At 43.5% G+C, this 16,273-nt stretch overlaps 1 protein-coding gene across 2 annotated transcripts in view; it reads left to right on the forward strand.

Annotated features, from left to right (window-relative positions):
• Positions 1–16,273, forward strand: part of LOC142200629 (maternal DNA replication licensing factor mcm6) — a 59,643-nt gene that overhangs the window by 3,961 nt on the left and 39,409 nt on the right. For both annotated transcript variants that reach the window (XM_075271121.1, XM_075271122.1), the window contains exons 2-7: positions 1,116–1,262; positions 3,394–3,504; positions 3,631–3,880; positions 7,642–7,807; positions 10,087–10,232; positions 10,316–10,466. In XM_075271121.1, the coding sequence (XP_075127222.1) occupies positions 1,116–1,262; positions 3,394–3,504; positions 3,631–3,880; positions 7,642–7,807; positions 10,087–10,232; positions 10,316–10,466 (971 nt within the window). The remainder of the gene's footprint in view (positions 1–1,115; positions 1,263–3,393; positions 3,505–3,630; positions 3,881–7,641; positions 7,808–10,086; positions 10,233–10,315; positions 10,467–16,273) is intronic.

Here is a 16,273-nt window from a genome sequence, read left to right on the forward strand (position 1 = left end):
ATTTACAGTGGAAAACTGTACCTTGTATATTGGTGAAGTGATGAAAATTAGGAAGTGGATTACTGCAAGATCCCACAAAAACTATCTTGGTTGCATGAAATGAAAAGGGTGATAATATTTGGTAAGCATCTGACCGTCTGTAGGTGTCTGGGGCTCATAAAACATTTTTGTAGCTCAGATGTATAGGGGGAGGAGATCTGAGGAAAAAGGAATGAGCACCCAACATTGCTCCCAATTTTATTCCATCTCGGTGTTGATTGGCTTATCTGGAAAAGTAGGGCTTTAACTTCTCATATTGGTTGTCATGGGCTGCAGAAAAGCTATTACATTTTTAAGAGCAATAATTATTAAAAATTAATGCTGTCCCTAAAAGGGTCATAAATGGCAGTGGACGGTGGAAGGGTGTGCAGTTATGGAAAAAAGACTCCGCTAACAGCTGGTTTCTCAAACGACTTTTATAAACTTGTGGCAGGAAAAGGACATGAAGGACACATGTTAACTACACAGTATAAATAAGTCCCACTAAAGAGCTCCTGCTACTTCAGCTAACTACAACATGAATGGTGCAAAACAGTTCAGTGTATTGCAGATACCACTAGATGTATAATCTGAAGATCCTGGGCCCCAGTGTAAAATCTATAACGGCACCCTTTCCTACCTTTTTCCTTACACAATAGTGCTATATTTTGTGGCAGAGGAACCTTAGGGACCTCCTGAAACTTCTCCCATTGCGCTGGAACCTGGTCACCATCAGCATCAGTTCCACTCTCTGTCACAGGTCTGAATCCCCTGGAACACTCCTAACTGTGGATGACACTGGATTCCTCCTTTCAATCTCTTATCTGCATGCACAGTATGCTCATGTAAGCGGCCACAAGAAAATGGCCCCAGACTTGCGCAGTTGGCTCAGGTAGCGCAGCATCCTTAGCAGATACACCACTATACAGGCTTTCTGCAGCTATTTTTTTAACACGATTTGGATCAAATTGAATCTTTATGGAAAATTCTGTGAGGCAGCTGAATCTCTACAGGCAATCATACATTTACTATGTATCTTTTGGATCAGTGATTTTAGGTTTAACTTACTATAATATTTTCACTTTTAATTGTTACAGATGCAAAAGTAGAGATGGAGGGAACCCATATGCTGCTGCAGCTGAAGAGTTAATTCGACCAGAAAGGAACACATTGGTGGTAAATTTTACCGACATTGAATATTACAACCAGCAACTTGCTACAACAATCCAAGAAGAATACTACAGGTATATTTAAAATGTTTTAATCCTTTATATGATTAAAGTAGAGAGCCACTGTAGGCAGCGGCGCTTTAGAGGGATATTCTCATTTAAATGTGATGGCAAATAGTTTTCCTGAGCAATTGAATATTTTCCGTATATTTTTTTTTAATATAGAATAAAAAAATCTACACTCTGTTTGGAGGAGTCCTTGCTGTTTAGCTTTGACATGGCAAAGACCTTTGACTGTCTCTCCTGGCCCTTCATGTTTTGGGGCCTCCACCATTTTGGATTTCATGGCCAATTTCAGGTTTTACTCCACCCAACAGAGTAGAAAAGGAACATATCTGATGCTAGGTCCTTTAGCATAGATACCTTAGCCTCCCATATTTGCACAGACCCCAATATCTTAGGTATCGTGGTTTGAGATGGGTCTTTTTTAAGTTCTCCATGTTTTGGGGATAATATCCTTCTGACTTTAAACTATTTTCATCTCTCTTCCTAATCTACTTAAAGTTCTCAAACTATATGCCTATTTATTTGGTCATACAATTAACGTAATTAAAAAGGAAACCTTCTGATGCATATACTATTGGAAACTATTGCATTGGCTCAATCGCTCTCTCCCAAATGTTTGCCTGAGTTGCATCTCCTATGGCGGCTTTCTTCCCTGTGTTTTGGGAATTCCCATCAATTATTCCGTTTTGGCATGAAGTCCACTGTCTTATTTCAGATATCCTTCGTGTGCACCGTCCACTAGATCTAATTTATGATCTTCTTAACTTCCCTGCTCAAACAGGCTGCTCCACAATCTCCTGACTGAGGCAAATGCCTGTGTTGCCTTATTCTGGTGCAGAACTGTTCCTGTGACTTGGTCAGGTTTATTCTCCAGGATGAAGATCTACGCACTATGGACTTTGACAGGCCACTCCCATGATTGTGGACACATTTTTGGAGATACAGACAACATGGGACTCCCCTGATGTGGTTTTAATGGCTCTGTGCTTTGCTGTAACTCAGATGGTTGTTGTTGGATTCCTCTCATCCTCTAATTTTTTTTGTGTGTGTTTGTTTTATGTATTATGAAACAAAAAACATATACATTTTGATCTAAAGTGTTAAATAAGCTACTAAACTTACTAAATAGTCGTCATCTAAGTGTAATGCAAATGTAGAAAGATCTTGGTTTTGCAAAAATATAAATGTGAGATGGTGATGGTGAAAATATTGGAGGGAAGATACTGTTCTCCCAGTTTTTTTTCTCTCAAATGTTCTCTAGGAAGACTGTCAGTGAAAAGGCAGTTTTTTTTTTTTTGTTCCCCCCCCCCCCCCCCCCACACTACTAGTCTTGAGAAGCCAAAAAAAGTTTCGGCTAGGTTGGTGACAGTTGGCTGGGTCTCAATTCCTAGTCCATGCTGGTTATTTAAAACCATGTAGCTGGTTAATCCATTGCATCTGCAGCACGTGCATATGCAGGGTTTGAGTGACTGTGTTGTATGTACTTTGGGGGCATGACGTTTGGGGCTCTGTACTTATGGTGGGGGGGGTTATTGTGGTGTGTTCAGTGCCTGCTAGGGGCAGCACTTGGTATAGACAAGAACGTCTATTTTGTACGTTAGAGCTCAGCCAAACGCCTTCATGTCTGTGTATATCTGTTGTGGACCTGCTTTGACCGTTACTTACACTAATCTCCACAATATCCTGAAGACAACACGGCACTCCCAATGAATATGTACAAAATAGACTGGAGCTTTCTATACCCTAGCTACACCAGACAGTCATACAGCATGTCATGAACTTCTATTACACCAGATGTTTGATGAGCAAGGCAAATAACTGAAACGTTGTATCTACCAAATCTGGTTATGAAATAATACGCTCTGAAAACTAAGCTGGATATAGTCGACAAATAAACAAGCACTATTTTGTACATATCCATTTGGAGTGCTCTGTTCTGTGTTTAGGACATTGTGGATTGAAGAATCCTCCCACTGACACCCAGATATAACGAACGCCACTCTTCTTCTGTTAATTTCCACAAAAGTAAGCACAGTATTAGGAGGGGTTTTTTAATAAATGTATTTGTCATGGGGAACAATATACAGTTATAAATGTTTATAGAATTGATTTAACTGTAACACTTTGAATTCTGTTATAGGGTGTATCCCCATCTCTGCCGGGCTGTTCGAAATTTTGTCAGACAAATTGGAAATGTACCGATCAATAAAGAATTTTATGTTGCATTCTCAGACTTGCCTTCCCGACAAAAGTAAGTTGTGTGTTTTGTTTATTTTTTTACCATTAATTTAGTAAAAAGGATGGGCTATTTAATATATAAACGTGTATCTTAGAATACTTGTTAATGTATTTTTTATTTTTAATCTTTTACTGATAGGATTCGAGAACTTAGTTCTGCAAAAATTGGGTCTTTGCTTCGCATCAGTGGTCAAGTTGTGAGGACTCATCCAGTTCACCCAGAACTTGTCAGTGGCACTTTTCTATGTATGGACTGTCAGTCTGTAATAAAAGATGTGGAACAACAGTTTAAATATACACAACCAACTATATGTAAAAATCCAGTTTGTGCCAACCGACGCAGGTTTACACTGGACACAAACAAGTCTCGATTTGTTGACTTTCAGAAGGTACTAAAATTTATTTTTCTTTAATGCACTAATGTTAATGGATCATGCAATTGTACACTATAGTAGTATCATTTTGCTGTAGAAGTCTATTGAAATGTGCACCAAATGGCACATTCACATTCAAAATTAGAGATGGGGCACCTCACAAGATTTGTCTTGGGCCAAATTTGTTTTGATACAATTGCAAGTGCTATTAATATCCTCTGCTACTATTCTCATATAAATTGTGGCATCAGGTGGTCTCTTAGCATCTTATTTAGGAGTGATGAGGTCTGTGATTGTACAGTCATGGTCAAAAGTTTTGAGAATGACACAAATATTATATTTTCACATGATCTGCTGCCCTCTGGTTTTTATGTGTGTTTGTCAGATGTTTTTATCACATACAGAAATATAATTGCAATCATATTATGAGTAACAAAAGCTTACATTGACAGTTAGAATGAGTTAATGCAGCAAGTCAATATTTGCAGTGTTGACCCTTCTTCTTCAGGACCTCTGCAATTCTCCCTGGCATGCTCTCAATCAACTTCTGGACCAAACCCTGACTGATAGCAGTCCATTCTTGCACATTCAATGCTTGCATTTTGCCAGAATTTGTAGGTTTTTGTTTGTCCGCCCGTCTCTTGATGATTGACCACAAGTTCTCAATGGGATTAAGAATGGGATTAAGATCTGGGGAGTTTCCAGGCCATGGACCCAAAATCTTTGTTTTTTGTTCCCTGAGCCATTTAGTTATCACCTTTGCTTTATGGCAAGGTGCTCCATCATGCTGGTAAAGGCATTGTTGATTGCCAAACTGCTCTTGGACGGTTGGGAGAAGTTGATCTTGGAGGACATTCTGGTACCATTCTTTATTCATGGCTGTGTTTTTAGGCAAGACTGTGAGAGAGCCGATTCCCTTGGCTGAGAAGCAACCCCGCACATGAATGGTTTCAGGATGCTTTACAGTTGGCATGAGACAAGACTGGTGGTAGCGCTCACCTCGTCTTCTCCGAATAAGCTGTTTTCCAGATGTCCCAAACAATTGAAAAGGGGATTCATCAGAGAAAATGACTTTACCTCAGTCCTCAGCAGTCCACTCCCTGTACCTTTTGCAGACTAACAGTCTGTCCCTGATGTTTTTACTGGAGAGAAGTGGCTTCTTTGCTGCCCTCCTTGATACCAGGCCTTGCTCCAAGAGTCTCCACCTCACAGTGCGTGCAGATGCACTCACACCTGCCTGCTGCTATTCCTGAGCCTGCTCTGCATTGCTGGTAGCCCGATCCCCTAGCTGAAACACTTTTAAGAGATGGTCCTGGTGTTTGATGGTCTTTCTTGGGTGCCCTGGAGCCTTTTTGCCAACAATGGAACCTCTCTCCTTGAAGTTCTTGATGATGCGATAGATTGTTGACTGAGGTGCAATGTTTCTAGCTGCGATACTCTTTCCTGTTAGGCCATTTTTGTGCAGTGCAATGATGACTGCACGTGTTTCTTTAGAGATAACTATGGTTAACAGAAGAGAAACAATGATGCCAAGCACCAGCCTCCTTTTAAAGTGTCCAGTGGTGTCATTCTTACTTAATCATGATTGATTGATCTCCAGCCCTGTCCTCATCAACACCCACACCTGTGTTAATGGAGCAATCACTGAAACGATGTTAGCTGGTCCTTTTAAGGCAGGGCTGCAATGATGTTGAAATGTGTTTTTGGGGATAAAGATCATTTTCTAGGAAAATATTAACTTTGCAAGTAATTGCTGTTAAGCTGATCACTCTTTATAACATTCTGGAGTATATGCAAATTGCCATTAGAAAAACTGAAGCAGTAGACTTTGTAAAAATTAATATTTGTATCATTCTCAAAACTTTTGGCCATGACTGTACGCTATGACCTGGGGTCACTGCTAAGTTCAAATCACATGCGCCGGGGTGCTTGATGTCTGCTGGAGACTGGAAGAAGCCTGAACAAGTGGCTGAAGGACCACTGGATGCTAAGGAAAGGTGAGGTATGATGAGCAGAAGCTTCAATTCCCCCACCTCCCCTTGTTATATTCTGCAGTCTTGTGAGACCCCAGTGTATAATATTTCATGGGTGATGAACCCCCAAAAGTTGTGTTTAGGCCTTTTGACAGTTTGTGTTGAATTGGGTTCAAAACAAACTGTTTCGCCCATCCCTAACTAAGATGGCCTTGACACTCTGAAATTCATTACTAATGTCAGTGAATAGAGAAGCAGAGCACACTTCTAGTTGCAAAAAACAACTCCATTGGATGGTTATCCAGTGATGAATTTGTTTTCCCGTTTCTGGAAACAGAACATCACTACTACGCCACCCCATCCACTGCATCACACTTTACTTCCAGGCTTCTTCCTGCGGGATGTCTCCTCCTTCTTTTCTGACTACTGGAGTTTGTCCCAGCACTGCTCTGCTGCCAATCAGCTCCCACACATGCACAGCAGAGGTGGATAGTCCCTAAAGAGCAGTGCTGGAGCAAGAGAATGTGCCAGCAATCAGAAAAGGATGGCTGTCCCACAGAAGGAAGACTGGAATTAAGGAAGAGAGGTAAGTATATCATGGGGTAGGGATGAGTAGGTAGGGAAGAGCTAGTAGTGGGCAGGATAGCTAGATTATCCGGTGATGATCAGTCTCACCATTTCTGGAAACAGAACGGCACTACTTCTTATGTACAGTATGTGTGCCTCTGTCATCAGATGTGGTCACACTATACATCCAATGTTGCATAGTGTTGGATTACATTTCTGAAGACATTAACAGCAGTTTTTACTGCTATTACTTATCATACCCCTGATGAATTGTTACATTAGATCAGTCTTTCTCAAAGTGGGCAATAAGGGTGCTGGAGGCCTACAGAGGGGTGGTAAAGAGACCAGAGAAAATTGGACGGGGGTAAGAAACTTGATAAAAATCATCAGATTCCTCCTTCACATTAGATTAGTTTTAAATATTTATAAAGTTGTGTTTTATTGCTCTGCATGATTCACATCTGAGTTCAGTATTCCGTCTGGGGAGTTGGCATGGGGACCCCCTGAACAGAATACCGAATGCTTTGACCAGCAGTGAGCACTGAAAGCACACGGACCCTATAGACTATAATGGGGTCCGTGTGTTTTTCGCCCAGTCTCTGCACAAGTCATACGGAGAGGAAAATGGTTCATGCAGTACTTTCCTCTCTGAATGACTCGTGCGGACACTGCGCAGAAAACACATGGACCTTATTATAGTCCATGAGGTCGTGTGGTTGCATATGCTCATCGCTTGTCTATGTGTTCGGGATTCCATTCGGGGGGTCCCCATGCAGACTCCCGAAATGGAATACCGAACACAGATGTGAACCGAGCATCATTTAAAATGTAAGTTTAAACTCAGAAACAGGATGAGACTTATGGCATGCTATAATAAAATTAAAGCAATGATTGTGATAATATATATATACATATATATAGTGTTTTTTTTTTTGTTTTTTTTTAAAGATGTGGTAAAGTTAAAAATTTGAAGGGGTGCTATAAAATTATTGATTCTCAAAGTGAGGGGTAGATAAAATAAGTTTGAGAACTTCTGCATTAGATATCGCAAAGCACTAATGATGTGGTAAATGGAGCCATCTAGTGGCTTCTCTATAAATTACATTAATGGTAAAGATTTCTAAGCTGTAGTTATTTAACACTATTTTTTTTCCCCTTTTTGCTATATATTTTTAATAGTTCTCAAACTTTAGTACTACTACTCTTGTTGCATGACTCTGTTTTTTTTTTTCTTAGGTGAGAATTCAAGAAACTCAGGCAGAATTGCCCCGTGGAGCTATTCCACGCAGTGTGGAAGTTATTCTCCGTGCAGAAGCTGTTGAAACTGCAATGGCGGGAGATCGCTGTGATTTTACGGGCACATTGATTGTTATACCGGATATTTCAGCACTATCAGTAGGAGGTATGTTGTAGCCCAAACTTTGGGGCAGAATCCACATGTTGATCCACATTTCCATTATTAAATCAATTTAGACAAATGTATTGATTTGTGACAGAGCAGATGTTTGCACATCCTATAATCATTGGAGAAGTAACAATAGCTTGAGCACGTCCACACATCACTATCGTCCTATTTGTCATCTGACAAACTCTTTAAAGGGCTTCTATCATTAAAAGAACGGTTTTAAACTAATAGCATGTAGGAATAGGCTTTATAAAGGATATTCAATTCTTACCTTATCTTGAAGGTCTGTGCCTCCCTCTTAGAATTTTCTTATTTATGCTAATTGCGCTCAGACAGCCCAGGGGGCGTGCCCGTTCAGCATTCTCCTCCTCTTCACTCCTCTTCTTTACAAGACCACTGCAAAACGGTCGACAGACATGCGCAGTTGGCTGTTTTGTTGGCCATTTTTCTGAGGAGGAGACTTCTAAATCCAGGAGCTTGGAGTCTAAAGACAGAAATCTTCCACTAGGTCAGATCTGGGAGACTCCAGAAGTGGACCTTTTTGCCAGTCGTGAAGACAAAATTTCCTCAGTTCTTTTCACTCAGCCTGAAAGAATCTTTGTCTAGGAGTAAATGCCTTTTTTCCACAGTTTGGAGTTCATCTTGACAAATGCTCTCACTCCAATTCCTTTACTCCCAAGGGTTCTACAGAAGATAATCATGGGAATCGGAAGATCCTTCGAATGGCCCAAAAGAGCATGGTTTGGGCTTCCAGGGCCTAATTTAAAAAAAAAAAAATTAAAAAAAAAACTTTTTGTCCAGGCAAAACTTTTAAACCTAAAAAAAAATTAAAAAGAAATACATACTTGCCTGTCCCAGTTACTTGGCTGTCATCCCGCACCTGATTTGTTTGCTCTCGCAAGTCTCTTCAAGCATTGTGCTGATTGGCCTCAGCAGGCACATGATTGACCTCCATTGCTGGTTCCTCCCCTTCCCCATCCACAATATAATGGAACCATCAATGGTCCCCATACAGTATAGGGGACCAGAGAAGGGGCCATTGTATGAGAGCAAGGGGGGGGGAGACAGTAACCCTTTCATTGCCCCCCCCTCCCCTCCATGGCAGCGTTAGGTCATTACTTGCCTGTCTGCTCGGTGGTCCTGCTCAGTCTTGGTCCAGGTACACTGATGTGATGTCATGAGCGCCCAGAGCAGGAACAAGCAGGAGGTGCCAGGGGTAATTACTGCACCTCCACCCCCAGTGGGGGGTCTGGATTCACCAGTAACCTGGTGGGCCAGTCTGACCCTGACTGCTACCATGGTTTTCCAAGCATTCACACTCTTAGAGAGAGCCTTCAGTTACTTCCCCCTATTTCCACATAGTAACTATTACTATATTTCCCAAACTGTTGCTATAACGGATTGCGTTATGTACACAAAGATTACATGCAGACAGAACTTTTTAAATTCCCTTTAATATGACTGTCACTGGATAAGTCACAATGTTTACACAAAAAAAGGGGGTAACAAAAAAAAAAAAAAAAAAAACTTGAAGGGAAACAAACCAGGAAATATATGGTTATGTCATAATCCCCCACTTACATACATATACTGTATATTACACACAAATCCTCAATACAATTCTACTGACTATTATAGACAGCTTGGGGCCTTTGTTCCAGTAGTGGTGAGAGATTTATTTCTTCCAAAAATTAATAGTTGCCCTCTTATGAGTATCGTGGGTTTTTTTTTTTTTTCTTTTAATGGCGCTCTCGTTGCCCATCCTATGGTCTGATTGCTCTTATGCAATCTAAACTGTGACATTGTTAGATGGTATTTGCAAATCTGCCCTCTTGTGAAGACTACCCATATTGAAGACTAAACAATTTCAAGTTATTTTAAGGCTAAATCCCCATGTGGTGGGCGGCAGCAAAAAGTGCTACGAGAAAAACCTTGGCAGCAATGCATTGAGGTTTTTCCTGCACCACTTTTCACAAAGTAAACATCTGTGGACTTTTCGCTTGTATTACATTTATACGGCTACAACCAGCATTGCTGTAGGTATAAGTGACATGCTGTGATTTCCAAAATCGTGACACTTGTATTTTTCTGCAATGTGTGGCTGGAATTCACTATAGCGTCACAGTGACTGTAAAATGCTGCAGTTTTTATGCCATGTCGGGCCTCAGCCTAATACAGTTAGTGGTGTTGTGTTTGTTTTACAAAAAAAAAAAAAAAGTAAATCCCTTTTAAATGATAAGGTAATGTTAATCAAAGTACCGTATCTATACTTCTAGATGCACGAATGGAGACTGGAGCCAAAATCACGGGTCCTGAAGGATTTAATACTGACGGAGTTCAGGGTCTAAAAGCCTTGGGAGTCAGAGACTTATCTTACAGACTGGCCTTTTTAGCATGTCATGTGGGGGCTACAAACCCACGGGTAAGCAGTTTAGAGCTACAAATGTGTTTTTTGTTTTTTTGCTTTTGCCCAGTACATGTATATAATAATTATTTTTGTTGTAGTTTGGGGGCAAAGATTTGAGGGAGGAAGACCAAACTGCAGAAGGTATAAAGAATCAAATGACTGTTCAAGAATGGGAAAAAGTATTTGAGATGAGTCAAGACAAAAATTTGTACCATAACTTGTGCACAAGCCTGTTTCCCACAATCCATGGTATGTACTCTTTATTAGTTTCAGTTGCCATGTAGTTGATCTGTCAAGCCCCATTAATATTTGATTCAGATCCAGGGCATATTTGGCAACTAGTGGAAATTTAAAATCAATATAATTTTTTTTATACTACTGTGTGCAAATGACAAGCCACTTCTTCTTTTTTTTTTTTTTTTTTTTTTTTTTTTTCTGAAATTTCACGTGCAGGGTTTTGTAGCAATATTTCCTTAAAAAAAAATGCTACAGCTATGTATCACTTTGAAGTCTATCACAAATTGAAATGTCTAGTTACACAGCATTTTAGCTTTTTTTTTTTTTTTTCTCTCCCCAAAATTCTGCATACTTTCACTACATAAAACTTCTCTGCAGTATTTCCCACAGGCTTCTCATAGAAAAGTGTTAGGGGAAAAAAATGCATGGTACAAGCATTGCAAAATAAAAATCCTTCAAAAATGGTCATAAAAAATCTTTATGGGGTCTTAAATTATCTAAATCATCAAGCCCTGGCATCAAAAGTAACAAAATACAGTTTGGGGGGAAGGGAGGTTTGTTTATTTCAGATTTCGGATCACGTCTGCGTTTGGGGAGTCCATTTGGTTTTCGCTTGGTTTCTGCACCAAACATGCAGAGAGAAAAGTGCTGCTTGCAGTACTTTTCTCTCCACATGACTCGTGCGGGAACTGAATGGAAACCACATGGACCCCATTATAGTCTATGGGGTCTGTGTGTTTTCTTAGGTAACCACTTTTTAATGTGTATAGGTTTCTGTTCGGGAAGGGGGGGAGGGAAGTCCCCAAGCGAACTCCCTGAAGGGACTATCGAACGCAGATGTGAGCCTGGCCTATCTTGCTTTGTAATCTTGCAGTGCTCATTGGAATAGCTGTTTAGAAAAACTGAATTGGTTAGCATGATTTGTGCAGGCAGTGCGCAGCAAGCACATGGACCCCATTATAGTTTATGAGGTCCGTGTGTATTTTTAAAGCACAGCGCTTGCATTTGCGTTTGTATTCCGCTCAGGGGTCTCCATGCAGGCTCTCCCTGGACGGAATACAAAAGCAAAATAACATTTCAGTTGCACTATTATCTCCCAAAACTAGTAAGTCATCATGGTCTCCTTAGTCTGTGAGCCACTCCAGATACATGCTACCACTATCTATTGATTTTAGGGATAGTAGGAACTACTCATATGCACACAATGGTCAGTTGCAAAATCACTTTAAAAGAAAATGGAATAGTTTTGTAGAGAATTTCTGGAACATCATTCATTTGAATGCTTTATTACTAGAGATGAGCGAACAGTGAAATATTCGATTTGAATATCCCTCAATATTCGACTATTCGAACGAATATTGAATCCCATTATAGTCTATGGGGAAAAAAGTTTGTTTCAGGGGAACCACTATTCGACTCTGGAGGGTCACCAAGTCCACTATGACACCTCAGCAAATGATAACACCTTTGCAATGCAACCGGGACCGCAGGGGAAGCATGTCTGGGGGCATCTAACACGCCCAAGTCACAGTTTTACCCCACTATCACAGCTGATCAACTAGACACTTTCCACACTCAAAAAAACCCTCTATGAAAGTGGGAAAATACCTGGAAACCTTTTTTCCTCCCCAATTGTATGGACAGAAACCCAAATTTTACGCTAATGAAACCTTAACAAGCACCCCTTTTAAATTGTGTTGCCCATGACAACCACAGATGGAATAGGCAATGGGAAATCCAACAGTACTTACCCTAAACTCTTATTGTGTATGTATGTATGTATGTGTGTGTGTGTGTGTGTGTGTGTGTGTGTGTGTGTGGAGTTCATCACAAGGCTGACAGACCCAACTCCAAATGCTGCAGCACAAGTAACCAGCAGTCAGCCTAAGAGCTTCTTCAATTAAGAAACAAGATTCTTTGGAACCAGAACAAGAAAAGCCAGTGATTGCCATTGCAGCAGTGCCTAGGCCATCTTTCAGAGAAGTTCATTAAGAAATTGAATTGGAGAAAAATAAGAACATTTACTGTGATCGAGTCTTCAAGATCAACCTAACGTACAAGATCCTCATGCTGAGCTGGCCTCATTACTGAACACGATCAACCAGGATAATCAAGGATGGGAACAGCCATCAGATCTTACCGAAAGGCAGTGGCGGATGCAGGGTTTGCGGGGCCCTGGGCAATTGACTTTGGCGGGGCCCTACTTACTGGGGGGTCTCGCACTTCTAACCTGTACTTCCCAACTGTTGAAGACTAGAAAGAGGGAACAAAACGTGCGGCACGTGCAGCGCGCCACAGCAAATTAGGCCCCGCCCACTTTTATGTTGACTCCACCCATTCTCATTCAATTTTCATGTGATTCCACACAGTATAATCCTCCTACAGTCACCCGTAAATTATATGTCCCCCTCTCCATCTCTCTCCCATTTTCATATACACCCTTCATCTACCCCTAGTTTCATGTCCCCCCCCTCTATCTCTGTCCCCAGTTTCATTTTCCCCCCGTCTCTGCCCCAGTGTCATGCTGTTCTCCCCCCCTCCATCTGCCCCAGTGTCATGCTGTTCTCCCCCCCTCCATCTGCCCCAGTGTCATGCCGTTCTCCCCCCCTCCATCTGCCCCAGTGTCATGCCGTTTTCCCCCCTCCATCTGCCCCAGTGTCATGCCGTTCTCCCCCCCCCCCTCCATATGCCCCAGTGTCATGCCGTTCTCCCCCCTCCATCTGCCCCAGTGTCATGCCGTTCTCCCCCCTCCATCTGCCCCAGTGTCATGCCGTTCTCCCCCCCTTCATCTGCCCCAGTGCCATGCCGTTCTCCCCCCTCCATCTGTCCCAGTGCCATGCCGTTCTCACACACACACTCACACACACACTCACCATTCCTTGTTCCCCCGCAGCTCTCTCCCTCATACACATATTGTAGCCGCGATGTGATGACGTCATCACATCGCGGCTACAAATGCCGGAGCTCAGCGTTAAAGCAGGAGCTGAGCTGTGACAGCTCCTGCTTTAAATGCCTATGTATTCAGCGCATCGGCGTCCTACCGCCGATGCGCTGAATACATAGGCGTTTAAAGCAGGAGCTGTCAGCTCCTGCTTTAACGCTGAGCTCAGTTGGAATCGGGACATGCCAACCGGGACCATTTTGTTAGGTCCCGGCCGTTGAGCACACACATGGAACTTCATGTTGGGGTGTTTGAAACTGATGGACATGTAAATGATGGGTCAATTCAGTGGCTGTTCATTTTGATGGAAGTCAGCTGACAACTGCTTGCGCTTATCTGTGATGATGCCACCGGCTGCGCTGAAGACCCTTTCCGATAGCACGCTGGAGGCAGAGCAGGATAGGACCTCCAAGGCGTAAAGCGCAAGTTCCAGCCACAAATCCAACTTGGAGAACCAATAAGTGTAGGGCGCAGAGGAATCAGAGAGGACAGGGCTGTGGTCGGCCAGGTACTCCCACAACATGCGTCTATACTTGTCCCTCCTGGTGACACTAGGCCCTATAGTGGCGGTAGTTTGGCGAGGGGGTGCCATTAACGTGTCCCAGACCTTGGAGAGTGTGCCCCTGGTGGGTGTGGACTGGATGGCAGTTGCTAGCCTCTTGGAGGAACTCTCCTCTCTGCCGCCAACGAGAGTTGATGGAAACATTTCCATCATATTCTGCACCAGTTGCTTGTGGCAATCATTAATGCGATTGGCCCTCCCCTCTACCGGAATAAAAGTTGAGATATTATTTTTATACCGGGGGACGAGGATTGCAAAAATCCAGTATTGGTTGCTCTCCAGGATTTTCACAATGCATTTGTCACTTGAAAAGCACCCCAACATGAATTCAGCCATGTATGCCAGAGTGTTACTTGGCATGACTTCATTGTTACGTCGAGTTCCAGCGTGTGGGGACCTCACACAACAGCCGGTGTTCGGGCAGATGTAGGCGTTGCTGGAGTGTTTTGAGGCTAGCAGCGGCTACTGTAGACTTGCAAAAGTGGGCGCACAAGAGCGCACTCTCATAGTAGATCATGTAAATTGGGGTACGTTTTTAAAAACCGTTGCACCACTAAATTGAAAACGTGGGCCAGGCATGGAACGTATTTGAGGTTGGCAAGCTCCAGAGCTGCTACCAGGTTTCTGGCCATTATCAGACACGACCATGCCTGGGCCCAGGTACAGCGGCGAATACCATATTGATGTCTCATTGAGGAGGGCATCCCTCACCTCGGAGGCAGTGTGCTGTCTGTCCCCTAAGATGATGAGCTTCAGCACTGCCTGCTGACATCTCCCCACTCCAGTGCTGCAGCGTTTCCAGCTCGCAGCTGGGGTTGATGTTATGGTCGAGGAGGAGGAGGGGGAGGGTGGTTCTGAACCCCTGCCAGGAATCTTGGGCAGGAAGAAGAGGTAGATCTCCCCAGTTTGTGACCCGATCCCAGCCTCAACTACTATCACCCAGTGTGCAGTCAGTGAAATGTAGCGTCCCTGTCTGCATGCACTTGTCCACTCGTCGGTGGTCAAGTGGACGTCATCAGGGAGACCACACGGGAGAAGTAGTGACAGCTAGGGACAGCATAGCAAGGTGCAGCACTTGCCATCAGGTCAAGGAAGGCCTGAGTCTCCACAAGCCGGAACGGCATCATCTCCTGATCCAAGAGTTTGGAGATGTGTGCGTTTAAGGCTTCTGCATGTGGGTGGGTAGCGCTGTACTTTTGCCTGCGCTCAAACGTCTGGGAGATGGTGAGTTGCTGGGAAGAGGTGCATGATGGTGCAGGAGAAGGAGCTGAGGCAAGAAAAGAGGAGGATGAGGGAGAAGTCCCCAAAGTGGTGGAGGCAGATGTGGAGGTGTCCTGGCTGGTGGTCTGGACTGCAGCGCCAGCACTGGAAACCGTGGCAGAGGCAGTAGCGGCAACGCTGGACAACAATTGTCCTGCGTTTGCTCTCTCCTTATGAGCTCAGTGCTTGCATTCCAAATGACGGCGCATGGCAAGGGTCGTAAGGTAGTTCTTCTCAGAGCCCCTACTCAGTTTCGAGTTGCAAAGTGTGCAAACTGCACTATATTTGTCCTCCGCGCATACATTGAAAAATCTACACACCACCGAAGACCGGGGCCTCGATGGGAGAGTTTTTCTAGGCTGGCTAGAATAGGAAACCTCTTGGGCCTTGCTGGCTGTGGCCTGGTTTCGGTGAAGCAGCTGTCCTCTGGACATGCCTCTGCCTCTAGCCACCATCTTTGGTGCTGCACTTCCGTCCACATCTACACTGCTTTCCCCACTTGACATCCCCCCCCCCCAGGTCGAGTCAGTGTCCTCATCATCCACCACCTCCTCTTCCAATTCCTTTCTCGGCTCCTCCTCTGGAACACCGAACATGGCAACAGGCTGCCCTGATGTCAACTGAATCTCGTCATCGTCTCTGAGGGCGGGTTGCTGGTCAGCAACACCAAAATCAACAGGAGATGGCAGATTCTCCAGTGTTTTGGCATCAGGACACAAACTCGTCTGGTACCTCCTGTGATATAGGAAGTGGAGGGACAGAGAAAGGGACAGTGAAAGGACCCGAAAAAAAGCTCCTGGGAGGTAGGAAAGGTGGGATTACTCTGCTGGGAAGATTGGGCATTTTGGAAGGAAGGAGAACCAGACTGTTGGGTAGGAGGAGGAGTTGAGGTAGAGGCTGACTGGTGGAGAATGTGATGGAAGCATTATCCGCCAGCCATTATAAGACCTGTTCCTGGTACTCGGGCCTAGTTAGTGTTGTGCCCTGCACCCTACTTAGTGTGGTCATCAAGCCGGGGACTGCGGAGAAGCGCAATGCTTGCTGCCCCAGAGGAGT

This window comes from Leptodactylus fuscus, chromosome 4, assembly GCF_031893055.1.
Source record: "Leptodactylus fuscus isolate aLepFus1 chromosome 4, aLepFus1.hap2, whole genome shotgun sequence".
NCBI classification, from domain to species: Eukaryota; Metazoa; Chordata; class Amphibia; order Anura; family Leptodactylidae; genus Leptodactylus; species Leptodactylus fuscus.